This window comes from Macaca thibetana, chromosome 17 (genome assembly GCF_024542745.1).
Source record: "Macaca thibetana thibetana isolate TM-01 chromosome 17, ASM2454274v1, whole genome shotgun sequence".
NCBI lineage: Eukaryota > Metazoa > Chordata > Mammalia > Primates > Cercopithecidae > Macaca > Macaca thibetana.
Window position 1 is genome coordinate 82358391 of NC_065594.1, and position 18096 is coordinate 82376486.

The 18096-nt window shown below is 41.0% G+C and overlaps 1 protein-coding gene across 9 annotated transcripts in view; it reads left to right on the top strand.

The window, feature by feature from the left end:
• Positions 1-561: 561 nt before the first annotated feature.
• TPP2 (tripeptidyl peptidase 2) overlaps positions 562-18096 on the top strand; it is an 83354-nt gene continuing 65819 nt past the window's right edge. For 3 of the 9 annotated variants that reach the window (XM_050766669.1, XM_050766667.1, XM_050766668.1), the window contains exons 1-3: positions 575-828; positions 8364-8492; positions 17684-17779. In XM_050766669.1, the coding sequence (XP_050622626.1) occupies positions 664-828; positions 8364-8492; positions 17684-17779 (390 nt within the window). In that variant the 5' untranslated portion in view covers positions 575-663. Of the gene's footprint in view, positions 829-8363; positions 8493-17683; positions 17780-18096 lie in introns of those variants that run through there. The other 6 variants (XM_050766663.1, XM_050766662.1, XM_050766661.1 and 3 more) reach the window with 5 other exon arrangements.

Below are 18096 nucleotides of genomic sequence, written 5' to 3' on the forward strand. Positions count from 1 at the left end.
CTCACCACCTCACCCCCATCAAAGGCGCATAACAACACAGGGGAACCCAAAGCCTACACCCCTTAACCTGCGACCTTCCAAGTTCATGTCCGGAGCTTTCGCCGACACCGCGGGCTCCTTAGCAGCTAAGCGTGCGTGCGCCGGCTCCCTTGCCTCGGGTCAGCACCCCGGGTCTGGGGCCCCTGCAGCAGCCGCACCGAAAAGTTTCATCCACAACCTTAAGTTTGGAAACTATCGTTTGCCCAGCGAAGGGTTCCCACTATTCCTGGCTGGCGGTCTATCTCCTTGCCCGTCTCTCGGGGAGTGTTTCGGTCCGAGACACCAGGACTCTTTGCTTAGAGGCCTGCTGTTGCCTAAAACCCCAAGCGCGGGCCTCTTTAGGACCCCAGGTTCGAGATCCGAACCCTCCAGTAATAGCCTCAGACTCCGCCCCCTTCACTGCAGCCCGGGCAATACTCGGGCCTAGCTCCTGAGAGCGGCGCCGTTGGCTTACGTAGTAGTACCTGATTGGCCACCGCTCCTTGGCAGGTCGGGATTGGTGGGAGAGGGGCCGACCCCGCCCCTCGCCCCCGCCTCCGGCCCGAGGCCGCACGGGTGTCCTCGCGCTGCTAGTCCGCGCGCAGCCTGGCAGTTTGCCGCTTCCTCGTCCTCCATCCTGCGTCCATGGCCACTGCTGCGACTGAGGAGCCCTTCCCTTTTCACGGTCTCCTGCCGAAGAAGGAGACCGGAGCCGCCTCCTTCCTCTGCCGCTACCCGGAGTATGACGGGCGGGGGGTACTCATCGCCGTCCTGGACACGGGGGTGGACCCGGGGGCTCCGGGCATGCAGGTGAGGCAGCCCCCGAGAGCCCGGGCGTGGGGGCGCGGGCGGCCGGGGACGCGGGTGGGGACACAGCTTCGGAGCCCGGCGTGCCAAAGCCCCGCTCTGCGGCCGAGTCCGGGCCTGGGTGGGCAGCACTGGGGTGGGCAGAGGTCAGAGCCGGGCGCTGGAGGGACCGGCGCCCGCCAAGGGTACTAACGGCGCACCGTGCCAGGGTCGCTGGGCGGGCGAGGGCCTGGACCCCAGGTTGGGCCGTGTTCCCGGCCCAACAAAAGCAGCGTGCCCGGCGCGGCTGGCTAGGGGGAGCCTGGGTCCGCCTTTGGCCCCAGGGACCCCCCTTCCTTCTCGCTTCGGCGCTGCCAGGCCGGACCCCCAGAGGCTCCTTCCCTCCACGCCGCCTTCCTCTGCAGACCCCTCGTGCCTCGGACACTGGTCCCTGCCTGACGTTTTTAAAGAGAATTTTACAGCTTTTATCATTGGGGTGGGGTGGGGACACCAGATAGGCAAGTGACATGAGAACTTAATGTTTAGGGATCGGGAGCTTTGGTTTGGGGAAGAATAGTTTGTCTTTAAGCACGAAAGCTGGGTTTCCAGAAGATAACCCAGTCCGCTTCCGGAATTGTTTCCTGTGGTAGTTTTGTGTATTCTATTTTTAAACGATCTTCTGCAGCGTATTTGCTTAGGGTCATTGAATCTTGTGGCTTAGTCTTCGTTTACATAAGGAGAATTCAGTTAGGTTTGGTTTTGGTGAGCCTCTCAGACCTTATGAAATGATGCGACTTTTTTTTTTTTTTTTTAAAACCTGAAAGCATAAAACGGTTTTTAAAAATTACTTAGTTTTGCCTTAAGCAACTTTAAAATCTGTAGATTCAGGGTATCATACCAGAAGGTAGTTTTTTTTTTTTTTTTTAAAGTATGTTGTCTCTCGTTGAAAGCATTCTGTTTAAAGTCTGTAAAGTTTAACTTTTGTACATTTAGCCCTTTGCTGAAATCCAGTAATAAATTTCACTATTGTTCAGGATCCATCTCCCAGCATCCCTGACTAATCCTACTGTATGCTGATCTCTCGTTGATCAGCCTCGGGCTATCTTATCCTCCTTTCTACACTAAACACTCATCCTCCTCCCCACAATATCGCTTCCCTTCTGGATCCTTTATCGTGCTTTCTGATTATTGAGGTAGCATTTTGGAAATAACTAGGGGGAGTCTGGCCGAATCTGCTTAGAAACCCCTGAGAATCTTGATTCCTGGTGTGTGTTCTTCAGCACCACTCTGGAGTACTGCACACCTTTGATGAATCAGAAGAGGAGCAGGTACTGAATTCCCTTCCAGTAACTGGCGTTGTATAGTTGTCGTTGTATTAATAGCTTAAAGACTTAAAACAATGGCAGCGATCAACTCATTGAGGCTTTATTACAAAGTAGTAATGCTTTCCATTCTGCTGTGGAGTGTGTTTACTTTTTATAGGATGAGTGGGAGGAAAACAGCTGGGATAAGTGGTTCACCGGTTCTGTTGTGAGGATAATAAGAGGGTCAGAAAAGGTTGGAGAAGTGCTGCTTGGTAGAATTTGTTGATAGAATTTCCAGATCTGTTTCTCACATTCTTGTGTTTCTCTCTCTAAAGTAACAATAATTTTCACCCCACAGCGTTGTTGTGAAAATTGGTTATAAGAGGACTAATTACATGTGACTTTTTTAAATTCTCAAGAAAAATATTAAACTATTTTCGCAATGATATTTATTTTATTCTTTTTTTATATGTAATTTCAACTTTTATTTTAGATTCAGAAGGTAGAAGTGCAGGTTGGTTACATGGGGATATTGCCTGATGTTGAGGTTTGGGGTGTGATTGATCCTGTCACCCAGGTGTAGTGAGCATAGTACCCAGTAGGTAGTGTTTCAGCCTTATCTCCTCCCCTTTCCTTTGGGATCCCCAGTATCTATTGTTCCTATCTTTCTGTCCATGTGTACCCAGTGTTTAGCTCCCACCATAAGTGAATAGAAGTTTATGCTGGATCTTTCATCACCAACTATTTGGAGGGTAAATATACGTTAGATATTTGCATGTAATAAATATTCAGATAATAAAATACTGAAATCAAATGAAAGCATAACTCTTTCTCTTTTAACAGCCTTGACTCAGATATTTACCTAAACATAGCCAGTTAAAAGAAATTGGGTAAGGTGGCTTACAAACAGGAGAATTTTTTTTCCTGTACCTTTAACAGATTTGTTTTGTAGATACATGTGTACATCATTAAGATTAGAGGATGGATAGAAATAAAAAGGAAGGAAAGAATGAAATAGGAGGAGGGTGAGGCTGAACTGGCCGTTTGGAAAGCCAGGTGGGGTCTGAGTAAAGGACTAGAGGCACAAGTGAAAACTTGGAAGAACATAGTGAGTTGTCTCAGTCTTTGGTGACTTCCTTGGCCCTAATTCTTTTGTGACAGCTCTGTGGGCATGATAAAGTGGAGGATGGGTGGCATGAGAAGAGTAGTAATTACATAACTGATTTCATATTTCCTCAGCAGGTATTCAGGCACCTACTAGGTGGCTAAGTTTGTGTTAAATGATATAGTCTTGCAAACTGTCACTGTTACAGAGATTGACAGTGGTTATTGGGGGGATGGGGCGGGGATTGGTGGGGAGCACTGGCCAGTAAGAGCTGGGCTGGTCAGGTTTCACAGACCAAATGGAACTTGGACTAGTCCAGAATATATATACACAGTAGCCAGAAGGTCTTCCTTCCACCAGTCTTGTTTCTCTTTGATACATCCTTCACATTTCTAGAGTTATATTCCTTAAAAAACAAACCTTGTATTATACCCCCATTTAAAACAAAGCCATTTTGGAATCTCAATTGCTTTTGTGTAAAAATAAAAAAAAAAATTGAATGGTATATATATGAGACCGTTTGCCATCCAACTCTGCCCTCCTCACGTAGCCTCAGTTCTCATCATTTCTTATGTCCACAGCCCCTTCATCCCATCTTTCATCTTTTGCCTCTCCTTGACCGTTTCACTCTTTCACTTACCCAGATGTTTCAGGTCTTTTTGCCAATACATGCGTTTGCATGTGGCGTTTCATCTTCCATCAGACTTCTACTACCCATCATCTGTAAACTCCTGCTTCATCCTTTTAAGATCCAGGTGGGTCTTGACACAGTTATGTTTTGGGAAATCAACTGATTTAATTCTGTGCCCACCCCACCTCATATATATGTGTGTGTTTGCCATTGTGTTAGGGCCTGCAGCTTCAGAGGTGAGTAAGGCCCAATCCCTCCTAAGAGTTATTTAGGCTTTTTGTCCCTTTGTTCTTATAGCAGTTTGCTCAGATCCCCTTAATAGCACCTGAAATACTTATTTTAGTATTTCTGTTTAGATAACTTTTTCCTGGTTAACTTAAAAATCTTCGAAAGCATCTATCAAAATTGTATGAAATGTGCTTGTAATGTTAAATGTTTTTGTTGAATGGAAAAAATACGTGTGTGCATAATGAAGGAATATAATTTCCTCATGGAGGGAGGTTTGAGGTTTGAGGAGGTTACAATTCGTTTCATAAAAATCTATTTTTACATGCACTAAAATTTTTATTACCTCTCTTTCAGTTAGCTTTCCTTCATTCCCCCCAAGCTGGGTTTTGTGTTCTTATGTTTTTATATGCTTTCATAGATAGTGTCCTAACCTCTTTTATTATTATTATTTTTCCCTCAAAGACCCGGTCTCTGTCACCCATACTGGAGTACAGTGGCACAGTGGCAGGATCGCCGCTCGTTTCAGCCTCAAACTCCTGGGTTCAAGCAGTCCTCCTGCCTCAGCCTCTGCAGTAGCTGGGACCATAAGCCTGTGCCACCACACCCAGCTAATTGTTTTATTTTTTTATAGAGACAGGGTCTCACTGTGTTACCCAGACTGGCCTGACCGCTATTATTTATTGTCCTGTTTTGTGATCGTCTCTCTACTTACTTTTCTTTCCAACTGACAATAACCTTTCTGAAAGCAAAGATTGTCTTATTTATATTAATCCTTATAATATCAGAATAAAAGTCACTGGTTAATATTTATTAAATCTTTATTTGCTTAAAAGAATATTTTCAGTATCTTTCCTGAAATTTTAAGTAAATTCATTAGCTTTGTGTTGTTTATGGTAGATTGCAAACTTCCCGAGGTTTGTTCTGGTCCTCTCTGCAAACGCCCCACCTTTTGTTCTGATCGTCTCTGCACATGTTTGGCAAATCTTCCAACCTTCACTAACTCCTCTACCTTAATGGTTACAGTGGAGACATACACAAAGATTTTTGACATTTTGGGAAAAGCTTTGGGCGATTTCTGTTTCATCCAGCCAACATAGCCCAGTAAGCATTTCCCAGTCTTCCACCCCAGGACCCAGGATTTAGTACTGAAGCTCTACCCATACTAACTGCCCATGCTTGTAGTCCCTCTTTCTCATGTGAAGCCTCCCCATTCTCAGAGATGAGGAATATAGTTCCATTGTTAGCAGTTCACCTTCTTCCTTTCCTTTACTTCTCCGAAAACCCCATGGCAAAATCCTCAGGGGATTTGCCTTTTTAAAACCCTCCTCTGACCCTACATCTCTGTTTTTGTCTTTTTATTTCTAGTGAAGTGGTTTTCTTTATCTAATGTTAAAGTAAGAAATTCATGGATAGAATAATTGCACGTATAATAATTTGTAATGAAAATGTGTGTGTGTGGGAGAGAGATCCTTATAAGCGTGTGGAAATAGGTGACAAATAAGCCATTAAATCCCAATAGACTTTTTTCCTTTGCTCATATATCGATAATGAGGTTTCTAATGAGAGGGATCTGTCTGACCTGTTAGTGCTCTCTTGTTACTCTTGATCTCAAGTCACTCAGGTTTGCCTATTGAGGTGAAGATAGGTGATTTGGGTTCTTAGTCCTACTGTATATCTTTCAAATTTCGTATTTATTTGGGGTACATTTTAAAATAGGTTATTTTCTTATATGATTAGTACATGACCTAGCTAGTTTTAATTTTATAGAGTAGTATCAACTTTGTTTCCATTTTTATTTTGGTAGATTTTCTTACATTTTTCTCTTTTTTAATTATATTTTTGAGACACATAGCCTATCTCTTCAGAATCAGTATCTGAGTTTTATAGTTGTATCATCAGGGTTTGGTATGATTCCCACAGTGATTTTTTTTGAATTATGACTTTGAGCTTTCTGAGTTATTAGAATTCTTATTTGTTACGATTATAGGACAGTTCTCAAGAAGTAAACATCCAACTTGAAAATTACCATACATGAAAATAACAGCTGTGCCTGGGAGGCCTTTATGGCCCCTTCAGCTATCAGGCCCTCAGTTGTTCCATGGCAACAAGATTGAAATGAGATTTGGGGTCCACCAGCCACCCATTTGCTTTGTCTGGTAAAGGAAGAAAAAAAAAAAACGTGTGCCTTTGTTTTCTCCACGTGGTGAATTTCCTTCTCCTTCTTTAGGATGTACCTTAATTACAGAGCTTGGAGGATATTGCAGAGGAAATACTTGGTGTTGGTCAGAAAGACCTGGAGCAGCGGACATTAAGCTTTTTCTTAAAGAGTGTGAATTTCCAGGTGGAATTGGAGTCTGAAGACTGGGCTCTTCCACTTTACTGACAGTTTCTATGGTTTTTATGTTTCTGTTTCTTTCTTGAGGATGGTGTCTTTTTTTTTTTTTTTCTTCAGTCTTTGTGTCTGTTTTCTGTCTGATTCCTACTGGTAACTCAGTACATATTCCCGAATGCGACATATTTCCTTTGGAAAGCTAGCCAAGAAAGAGCCCAGAAATTATTTTTCCCACAAAAATGTGTGAAAATATATACTGTTACTTGTAGCAATCATGTTATGGCTCAAATGAAAATTTGTGGACTGGCAAGAAATCAAACCTTTGAAAATCAGTCTTAGTGCTGAGTAACTTATGTCTTGTAATTCAGTAATTAAATATTCATTGAATGCCTGACAAGCACTGCTAGGTAGTGGGTATATGTTGGTGAATAAAGTAGACATGGCTCTTGCCCTCATGGAGCTTTCTATTCTAATAGGGGGAACAGATGAAGATGACCCACCTGTATGATTAGAAATAGATTTATGTTCTGTAAAGGAAATGAGGTACAATGAGAAAGAATAATCAAGTTTAGGATGGCAGCTACCTAAAGGAGGTCATCGAGGAGGCCTTTCTGCAGGAGGGACTTTAATAGAAAACTGAGAGAATGGAGTCCTGTGGAATGACTGAAGAGATAAAGTATTCTAGGCAGAAGGAACCTGTTTTAAAAAGTCATGAGGCAGGAAAAAGTTTGGCATGTTTCAGGAATTGAAAGGAGGTTGGTGTGGTTAGACTCCTGAGTAACGGGTTGGCAGGGATCAGATGGTGCGAGGCTTTTTATGCAAGTATTCTGAGGGCTCCGTGAATACATCGATGGGCTTAAAGGAGAGGACCGATAAAATACAGCTTGTTTTAATACAGGTTGAGTATCGCAAATTCGAAAGGCTCCAATGAACATGTCCTTTGAGCTTCATGTTGATGATTTTGGAGCATTTGGAATTTTCAGGTTAGGGACTCAGCCTGTGTTACTTTTGGTGGAGCCAAGAGTGGAAACCGAGGGACCGCTTAGGAGGTGATTCACCTCATGGAGGCAAGAGATGGTGGTGGTTTGGAGTGTTAAGATAGTGGTAGTGAAAATGCGATGGATTTGAGCTATCCTCTAGACAAAGAATTAACAGGATTTCCTGTTAGCTTCACTGTGAGGAGTCAACTGAAGTAAAGTATCAGAGGAGGATTGTTAAATTTCCGGGGTGAACAGCTGGGTGTGGGGATTCCTGGGATGGCAAAGCCTGGAGAAAATCAGGTTGGGGGGGGCATGTTAAGCTTGAACTTCATTGTGTTTGAGGTGCTAGTGTGGCATCCAATAATGGTGCCATTTAAAACATTTTTTCCCCCTAAAGCTCTATACTTGTCCAACCCACAGCTCACCATCTTCAGATCTTTTCTCAAATGTTACCGTCTCTGTAAGATCTTCCTTGACCAGTCAAACTTACATTGAAAACTCCACACCACCCATCTCCCTTCCCTGCTTAATTTTTCTGTGTAGTTAATTCTCACCATCTGACATGTTCTTTTTATTTTTTTCCCTAATACCCAGTGTGATAGCACATCTGACATGTTCTTTATTTTACTTTGTTATTAACTGAACTGCTTCCTCACTATAAGATCATCAGAGATTTTTGCGTATGGATCACTGCCATATCCCCAGCACCTAAAATAGGGTGTCGCCTATAGTACATGCTCAGTAAATATTTGTTAACTGAATATATGAAACCACTTGAAGGATTCTGTAGTGTTTCCACAATTAAATTTTCTTACTAGTATTTGTCCAGGCTTTTGGCTTAAAACAATTCAGTTCTCTTTTTTAAGTGAATGCAGATTTTGTATATACACACACACATATATGCGTGGGTTTGCATTGTTTTCTTTAGGAATAAAAACCTAAAATCTACCATTCATATTTTAATTTTCTTAATTTTCAGGTTACAACTGATGGAAAACCAAAAATTGTTGATATCATTGATACAACAGGAAGTGGCGATGTGAATACTGCTACGGAAGTAGAGCCGAAGGATGGTGAAATTGTTGGCCTTTCAGGAAGAGTGCTTAAGGTCAGAGCTTTTGTCTTCTTTTTGAATTTTTTTTTTTTACTCTTGCCTCAAAGCATCTAATGTTTTTACCTTACATTTAGTGATGGGGTATTAGTTATCCATTGCCACATAACAGATTACCTCAAAACTTCCTGGTTTAAAATGACTAATATTTATTACCTTGGAGTTTCTGTGAGTGAGGAATCTGGGTGTGGCTTAATGGGGTTCCTGTAGTTCAGAATCGCCTTGGAGGTTGCAAACGGTTAGCCATGGCTGTGACTTCATCTGGAGGCTCAGCTTGGGAGAGGAGGGGAAGTTTGTTTCCAAGCCTGGAGGGTCACTGGCAGGCCTTGTCTTCTTGCCATTGGGCCTCTCCACAGTGCTACAATACCTGGCAGCACCTTCCCTGGGGGAGTGAGCCGAGAGAGTCCCCACAATGAAAGCCACAGACTTTTTGTAAAAGTGATCTTGGAAGGGACCACCCATCACTTGACTATATTCAGCTTATTGGAAGTGAGTTGAGAAATCCAGCACACACTGAAGGGGAAGGGGTTTCACAAGAAGTGAGTCATTGGGGCTGCCTTAGAAGAAGCCATTATTTTGTTGTTTGATGAGGTGCTTAGAATTGGGCTGTATTTTTCAATGAGGTTGCCAAATTTTGTTTTGAATATAAAGGTAGAGAAAGTAACCACATCATAGCTTTGCCTTCATCTTTTATTGTCCCTTCGTAGTATTCCCAGTGAACTTGAAGAAATACTTAGGCTATAGTAGCTGTTAACTTAAATGGCCGGCTTTGTCTTTTCTGTTTTTTTTTTTTAAACTTCTTTTTTTCGAGACAGAGTCTTGCTGTGTTGCTCAGGCTAGAGTGCAGTGGTTCTATCTTGGCTCACTGCAACCTCCACCTCCCGGGTTCAAGCAGTTCTCCTGCCTCAGCCTCTCAGGTAGCTGGGATTACACCACATCCAGCTAATTTTTGTATTATTAGTAGAGATAGGGTTTCGCCATTCTGGCCAGGCTGGTCTCGAATTCTAGACCTTGTGATCCGCCTGCCTCAGCCTCTGAAAGTGCTGGGGTTATAGGCGTGAGCCATGGTGCCTGGCCTACCAGCTTTGTCTTATTCTATGTCCTTGGTAGAAAGGCCTGGGTAAGCTAAACATGAAAAATAAGTATAAAACAAGCACAGAGCGGCTCATGAGCTAAGGAACATGAAGGATGGCAATAATTTGTGATCCTGTACTCTATCATTTAAAGCAATAAGCAGAATTAGTTTGGAATATAAAATTATGATTATTTAGTTAGCTTTTCCCACCTTTTACCATCTATCTGAATTGTACTTAGGCCTTGTCTTTCAAATAAACTTTTTATGGCAGCATATTGGTTGTCTGTGCCGTGTAATAAAGTACCATAGACTTAGCAGCCTAAAACCTTGTGTATTTCTGTATTTATTATATCCCTGATTCCATGGGGTAGGAGTCCAGGCATGGCTTTTTGTGGATCTCTGCTCAGGGTCTCACAAGACTGCAGTCAAGGTTAAAGGCTCTGCTGAGGCTCAGGCTTCTTTTCCAAGTTTACATGATTGTTGGAAAAATTCATTTCATTGCAACTGTAAAACTCATGATAGCTTGCTTCTTCAAGGACAGTAAGAGAATCTCTGACCTTGGTGATGACTCCAGTCTTTCTTTTAAAGAACTCACCTGATTAGTTCAGGCCCACTGAGAATCATCTCCCTTTTGCTTTGCTCGGAGTCCTTAATTACATCTGCAAAATCCCTTCACCTTCTATACATACCATAATGTAATCATGGGAGTGACATCTCATTAGGTCCTGCCTTCACTTAGTGGAGGGACTTGGTTCTTCTTAGAAATCTGGCTGTCATGGGCAGATGGCAGCCATTAATAATCCAGGTTATACTTCCTTTTCCATGTGTTATGAACTGATTATGTGGGTCCCTACCCCCTGCCAAAATTCATACATTGAAGCCCTATCCCTTAGTGTGATGGTATTTGGAGGTTGGGCCTTTGGGAGGTATTTAGGGTTAGATGAGGTTATGAGTATGTGTCCCCTCAGGATAGGATTAGTACCCTTGTAAGAAGAGACACCAGAGAGCTCTCTGTAGAGCAGGCTGTTTCTAGGGCATATGAGGACACAGCAAGAAGGTGGCCTCTGTAAGCCAGGAAGAGGGTTTTCACCTGCGCTCAACCATGCTGGCACCCTGATGCTGAGCTTCCAGCCGCTGGAACTATGAAAAAGTTTCAATTGTCAGAGTCATCCAGTTTATGTTGCCGGTTGAGAATCCCTTATCTGAAACACCTGGGACCGGAAGTGTTTTAGGTTTCAGATTTTGGAATATTTGCATTGTATATACCAGTTGGGCCTCCCTAATCCAAAATCCGAAATGCTGCAAAATCCAGAACTTTCTGAGTGCCAACATGACACTTAAATGGAGCATTTCAGATTTTCGGATTACAAATGCTCAGCCATCTGAATTGCTCTAGAGTTTGGCCCGTCTTCCACCAAGTGAACCTTATTGTTAGAATATGTTTCAAAGGGAAACTTGGGATTCTCGTGAGTTATGGCACTCTGGGAAACTAGAGAGAATTCCCAGTAAGTCCTGCAGGCTTAGAACCATATAAAATTATTACTTACTTATTTATTTATTTATTTATTTATTTATATTAATTTTGAGATGGAGTCTTACTCTGTCGCCCAGGCTGAATACAGTGGTGCAATCTCGGCTCATCTCAACCTCTGCTTCCTGTATTCAAGTGATTCTTCTGCCTCAGCCTCCCGAGTAGCTGGGATTACAGGCATGTGCCACGACACTTGGCCAATTTTTTTTTTTTTTTGATATTTTTAGTAGAGAGGGAGTTTTGCCATGTTGGCCAGGCTCGTCTCAAACTCCTGACCTCAAGTGATCCACCTGCCTCAGCCTCCCAAAGTGCTGGTATTATAAGCATGAGCCACCATGCGTGGTCTCATTTGTTTTTAAATAGCTGTAGTAATCCCTGCTTTAGATAAACCACATGAACTAACAATATCACTAGTGTTCAAAGGTAGAATTATATATGTATCATAAATATTGATATCTATATAAAGTCAAAAAAATTATAAGGTTTGTCTTTTCTCAGCTTGGAGTCATATTTCTTTAGCTCTACTATTAAGTATTCTCAGCCCTTCATTGTGGGTTTTTACACTTAATTTTTAATTGTGTTCAGTATGTCTTAATAGTTTAAAAAGACAAATATTTTTACAAGGCTTCTAACAAAAAGAGTTAAATCCCCGTAACACCTCTCCCCTACTGTTTTCTACTTCAGCAGTGCATTGATACATTAAATTCTCTTCAGTTTAAAATAACATGCTAATAGTTTTTATTTCTTGATTTTTTTTTTCTAGTCTTAGTCTTTATTTGTAGAATTAATATGTGGAAGAAGAGTTTTTAATTCTCAGGTCCTTTATTTCCAAGACATTTTTTTGCATTTTCTCATAGGTAACTTCCTCTCCATTGTTTTGCTGTTTTTGGTTAATTGCACATTGGACCTCTTGACTTGATCCTCCAGTTTTTAAATTCTTTTCCACCCTCCTTTTCTTCACTGCCTTTATCTTTTTCCTTCCCGAGAGATTTCCAGCATTTTCTCAACATTGTAACCCTTGTGTGAATTTTTTTAAATTTTGCCTATTTTTAATTGCAAAAGCCCCTTCATGTTCACTGGGAGCATATTTTTGTATCATATATGCAACATTTTATCTCTGAGATAAAATTTTAACTTATTTCTATTTCATTGTTTCTTCCCTCCGCTTCCTCCTGTTCTCCTTTCTTAGTCTCCTATTCTGCTTTCTCTTCTTTCTCCCTTTTTCTTCACCCTCTCCTTCCTCCTTCTCTGCCTCCGCCTTTTCCTTGTTCTCTGCTTTTTACATTAGATATTTTGTTTAGGTGTCTAATCATTCCTGGCTGTCTTATTTTAGCAAGGTACAAGAAAAAGTGATTGGAAGCTCCTCTGCTTGTGTGGGGTCTTTTGGTGGGTTTCACTGTAGGGTAATGATAACATTTAGGGGGACCTCCGTAATATCAGTATACACTGTATTTTTTCCACTGGGATGCCCTGTTACCTTAAAGAAGTCCTTAGCTCATTTGACCTGGGGTTTAGGAGAGGAATGAGCAAGAAGTCTGGCCGTAGATATTCAGGTAGCCACACCATGCAAGGGGTCTGGAGTGATGTCATGCAGACTCATTTTTATGTCTCATCCTTCTTGTATTAGTTCCTTTTCACACTGCTATGAAGAACTACCTGAGACTGAGGAATTTATGAAGAAAAGAGGTTTAATTGACTCACAGTCCTACAGGCTTAACAGGAAGCATGACTTGGGAGTCCCAGGAAACTTGCAATCATGGTGGAAGGTGAAGGGGAAACAAGACGTGTTTTCTCATCATGATTGAGTAGGAGAGAGAGCCAGCAAAGGGAGAAGTGCCATGCATTTATTTATTTATTTATTTTTCTTTTCTTTTTTTGAGATGGAGTTTTGCTCTTGTTGCCCAGACTGGAGTGCAATGGCATGATCTTGACTCACTGCAACCTCCGCCTCCCAGGTTCAAGTAGTTCTCCTGCCTCAGCCTCCCAAGTAGTTGGGATTACAGGCGCCTGCCACCACGCCCGGCTAATTTTTGTATTTTTAGTAGAGACAGGGTTTCACCATGTTGGCCAAGCTGGTCTCAAACCCCTGACCTCAGGTGATCCACCTGCCTCAGCCTCCCAAAGTGCTGGGATTACAAGCGTCAGCCACCGTGCCTGACCCCCATGCATTTTTAAACCATTAGATCTCCTAAGAACTCATCACCATAAGAACAGTGGGGGGAAACCCACCCCAATGATCCAGTCACCTCCCAGCACGTCCCTCCCCTGACAGGAAGGGATTATAATTCCACATGAGATTTGGGTAGAGACACACAGCCAAGACATATCACCTCTTCTTTGCTGTGTTGACAAAGTTGATGTATCAGCTTTTCTCCGGTTCAGCTATGGAGATTGCTTGGTTGGTGAAGTTTGGGCGGGATGTGAGATGAGGCAATGGGAGTGTTCTTACACAAATTTTCCACCAGTCTTCTTAGAACTCTGTTCTCCATCCATCCATAAAGTGTACTCACACACATGTTCAGTTTAATTTTTTTCAGAGATGTGCAGGTGTTTAGATATTTTGCAGTAATCAATAAAAGGAAAAATTATTAATCACTGGGATTCTACTTGCATCTCTGCAACTCTTTGGTACACAGTTTTTAGAAAGCAGCACAATGAAGTCTTCAAGTTTCTTTGATGTAGTCATGCATTTATTTATTTATTTATTTAAGACAGTCTCGCTCTGTCGTCCAGGCTGGAGGGCAGTGTCGTAATCTCAGCTCACTTCAACCTCCGTCTCCTGGGTTCCAGCAATTTTCCTTCCTCAGCCTCCCAAGTAGCTGGGATTATCGGCGCCCGCCACCAAGCCCGGCTAATTTTTTGTATTTTTAGTAGAGATGGGGTTTCACCATCTTGGCCAGGCTGGTCTCGAACTCCTGACATCAGGTGATCCACCCGCTTCGGCCTCCCAAAGTGCTGGGATTACAGACGTAAGCCTTCGCACGCAGCCATGATGCTTTGAAATGAATTGAATGTTTATAGTCTATTTTTTTCACATAGCCCGTAAACTGCTAACAGACTTTTTATTTTTCTGTCAGTTTAAGATAACTGTTACGTGCTTTGAACACTTCAGTAACCTCATTCTCTGAGAATGACATTCCTAGGCCTCCTTGAGAAACCAATGGTAAGCTACTTATGGCCTATGGTATTCCCATGAGCAGATGAAAGTACGAAAGGGGAATATAACTTTAAAACCTTTTACTATAAAATATACATACATAAAGTACATAAAACACATATATACAGTTTTATGAATAGTATAGCTAACACCATGGTACCCACCCAGATCAAGATAAAGAGTATTGCCGTACATCAGAAACTTCCTGCATCCTCCTACAGCACAGCCTATTTCAACTTTTGTGATAATCATTCCTTTGCTTTTTTGTGTGTAGTTTTACCACATCTGTGTGGCTACATAAAATATATTGTTCAGTTTTGAACTTTACATGAACAGTCTCATTTCATTCATAAAATTTCGTCATACATCGTTTTTCCCTTGGTGTTGTGAGATTTCAGTTTCGTAAGACTTGCCCGTGTTGTCACGGGCAGCAATGATTTATCAGTTTCATTGCTGTGCAGTATGCCATGGTTTGTACCTACCACATTCTATCCATTCTGCTGTGATGTGTGTGTATCCTGTGCACATGTGTGTGGATGTCTCCAGGATGTGTTCTTAGGAGTAGAATTGCTGAATCATGGAGATATGTCACTAGGTCATGCCAAACAGTTTTTCCAACTGTGTGTTTTTTAATTGGACAGGACATCTCCTTGACCAAGTGTTTGTATTGAAAGACATTTCCAGGCCGGGCGCAGTGGCTAACGCCTGTAATCCCAGCGCTTTGGGAGGCCAAGGCAGGTGGATCACCTGAGGTCGGCAGTTCAAGACCAGCCAGACCAACATGGCGAAACCCCCTCTCTACTAAAAATACAAAAATTAGCCAGGCAGGGTGGTGCGCGCCTGTAATCCCAGCTACTAGGGAGGCTGAGACAGGAGAATCACTTGAGCTTGGGAGGCAGAGGTTGCAGTGAGCCAACATGGCACCACTGCACACCAGCCTGAGCGACAGAGCAAGACTCCTTCTCAAAAAAATTACAAAAAGACATTTCCACTAGCAGTGTATAACAAGTGTTTTCTGACCCCATGATCATAGAGATATTCTCCTATATTTCTAAGAAGTTTCACAGCTTTTCTCGTTTGTTCTAGAATTCACCTGGAATTGATTTTATATGCTTAATTTGAAGAGTTCTGTTTACTTTTTTCTGTAAGAAGACCCAGTTGTCCCAGCATCATGTATTCCACAATTTTCACCCAGCACCATGTATTCCACAATTTTCACTCTAATTTTTAGTGCCTTCTTTTCAGTTGGCACCCTTCAAAATGTGGTGAGCTTCTAAAGTCTCTTTCATATTCTCTTTGTCCCTTTGTTTTTGGATGCTTCCCCCACCTTTATTCTAATTTTAGTAGCATTTTGGAATTTTTTTCATTTTTACCACATTTAACTGGAAGTCATTTTAAAAATCAACACTTAGTCTTAAATGTTTTTGGTTTTTTTTTTTTTTTAAATAAATAAAGATAAATACAGGTATATTGAATGACTTGGCCAGATTCAGCATGGTACTTAGATGCAGTGACAGCCAAAGGAAACAGTGTGCATGTGCCCTGGCCTGTGTGATGAGGCTGGCAAGACTGAAATCATTTGGAAGCAAAAAAAGCTTCTAAGAGGACTTCACCACATGGTACCCTAACACTCAGGTGACACTTGGCCCATTAAGAAAAATGTTTGATTTGTTAGGCATCCTCTCTTTAAGAGAGTCAGAGAAATGAGGTGTAATTGGTAATTAAAAAGATTACTTGTATCATATGAAAATCAGTCTTAATACATTGTAGTTACTGTATAATTAGAACTATTTTTAAGATAGCAACTTAAAATGGTCAAATGTAAAGATTTTATTCTTAGAAATAAAAATAACTTTATGTAGAATACTCAAATATGCAAAATAAAATTTCATAATTGCCGCTTAAAGTTAGCTTTACTCTTACTCGCCTAAAGTTAGATAGCCCTGATTATAACTTTTATATGATTTTTTTTGGTGTACTTTTTGTAACTAGTCTGTCTTCGTGGTAAGGAAAAATACATAGTTGTGATTTGAGAAGTATCTGTTTCCATGAACCGTGCAGACTTGGATCTCATTTATATTTAAATATAAATTCTGTTGGATTGTTTTTATTGTGTGATTATATATAACTTAACGCCTTTCTATTTTGCAGTTATTTTAATTAGTTACTTCATTTAATCTTTTGGCATTTCATGATTTTCTGTAATGTCTTTGTACAAAGAAGTTGCTGCTTGCCGAGGGTTACAAAGCCACCTGTGTAGGGGACACGGGTGAATAAATACTCTGAATTTAAAAGCTAATGACTACTTCCCATTTTGTTGTTGCAGTGCGTTACTGTTTTGCCATGGGCTGTTGCAAAAACGTTAAAGTTCAGAATTCCTATTCTCTAAAGAAGGTTAAGTTTTGAGTGAAAAGTGCTAGCTTGTATGCCAGCATGTTTGAAATTACACATTCTCCAGACATCCAGTTGATTTGGAAGTGATTAATAGCACATAGGCCTTCAAAAGGTCACTACGTAGTATTAATAGCTCCTTGAAGCTCTGTGAATGATTGTTTTCCTCTATTTAGTTGTGAGGAAATTTCATCCAAAAGTTTTCTGCCTGGGAAGTAATTGGATGAAGGACATGGGGATGAGTTAAAGATACTGCACAACTGAGGATTGATGAGGCTACCAGCTCTGCGTGTTTCAACCTTGTCATTTATACGTATTTAAAAGCTGGTTTTGATGACCACGGTTCCATGATTGCAAAGAGTATAAATACCCTACATTTTCTTGATTGATGATTCATGTTGGTTGACGCTCAGTTCACTTTGTTGTTCACAAGAATAAGGTAGAGATTTTCTTCTTTTTACAGATAACGAAGTAGAAGCCTGTGGGTTCCTTCTAGTTAGTGATAGAGTTTGGATTCAGAGCCAGATTTATCTGACTTTAAATCCCATATCCTTTATACAGAATTTTTGATTTCCATGATAGAACTAGGTTCCAGTTTTCAACTTTCCTGTTGTTCGGGCAAGTGATTTGATTTCTCTGCTGCTTTGCTTTCTCTATTTGTAAACTAAGCATACTGTGTGCATCGCTCTACTAAAAGTTTAAAGTGTTTTAAAATACTTTGAGATAGTTTAAAAGATTATTACCAGATTTTAATGGTTTATTGAGACAGTGTATGTTGAAAGCACTTTTTACAAAACATTGTATAAATGAAAGGTATTATTCTAGTTGAATTATTTATGGACAAGAAAAAAAGTGATAAAGACATTAACTACTTAAGAGTATTAAACACATTGTTGTCATACATGAGCATCCTTATCCAATTTAAGCTTGTTAGAGTAGAAGTAATATACTTTTTTGCTCAGTAGTGTATCATTGGAATTGGAAAGCATTTAGTGAATGAACAGGTTACCCTTTTTTTTTTTTTTTTTCTGTAGATTCCTGCAAGCTGGACAAATCCCTCAGGCAAATATCATATTGGCATAAAAAATGGCTATGACTTCTATCCTAAGGCTCTCAAGGAAAGGATACAGGTAATGTACAATCTGGTACCAATGACTTATATTCTTCTGACTTGTCTTTTCCTCAGATTTTATTCCTACTGAAGAAATATTTCATAAAATCTTATTAACTCTTAGTTTTTTGGGGGGTTGGTGGCTTTCAAACAATGACTGCTTAAAGATTCTGCTCAATGGAATGTCATCCATGTAAAGTCGTGATTCTTAATCTTGAGTACATGGGTAAGCTTAGGGAATCTGTGAATACACTGAAATTATATTCAGATTTTTGTGTTTTTTTCTGGGAGATGGGATATAGCTTTCGCTGGATTTTTGAAGGACTTTTTTACTTG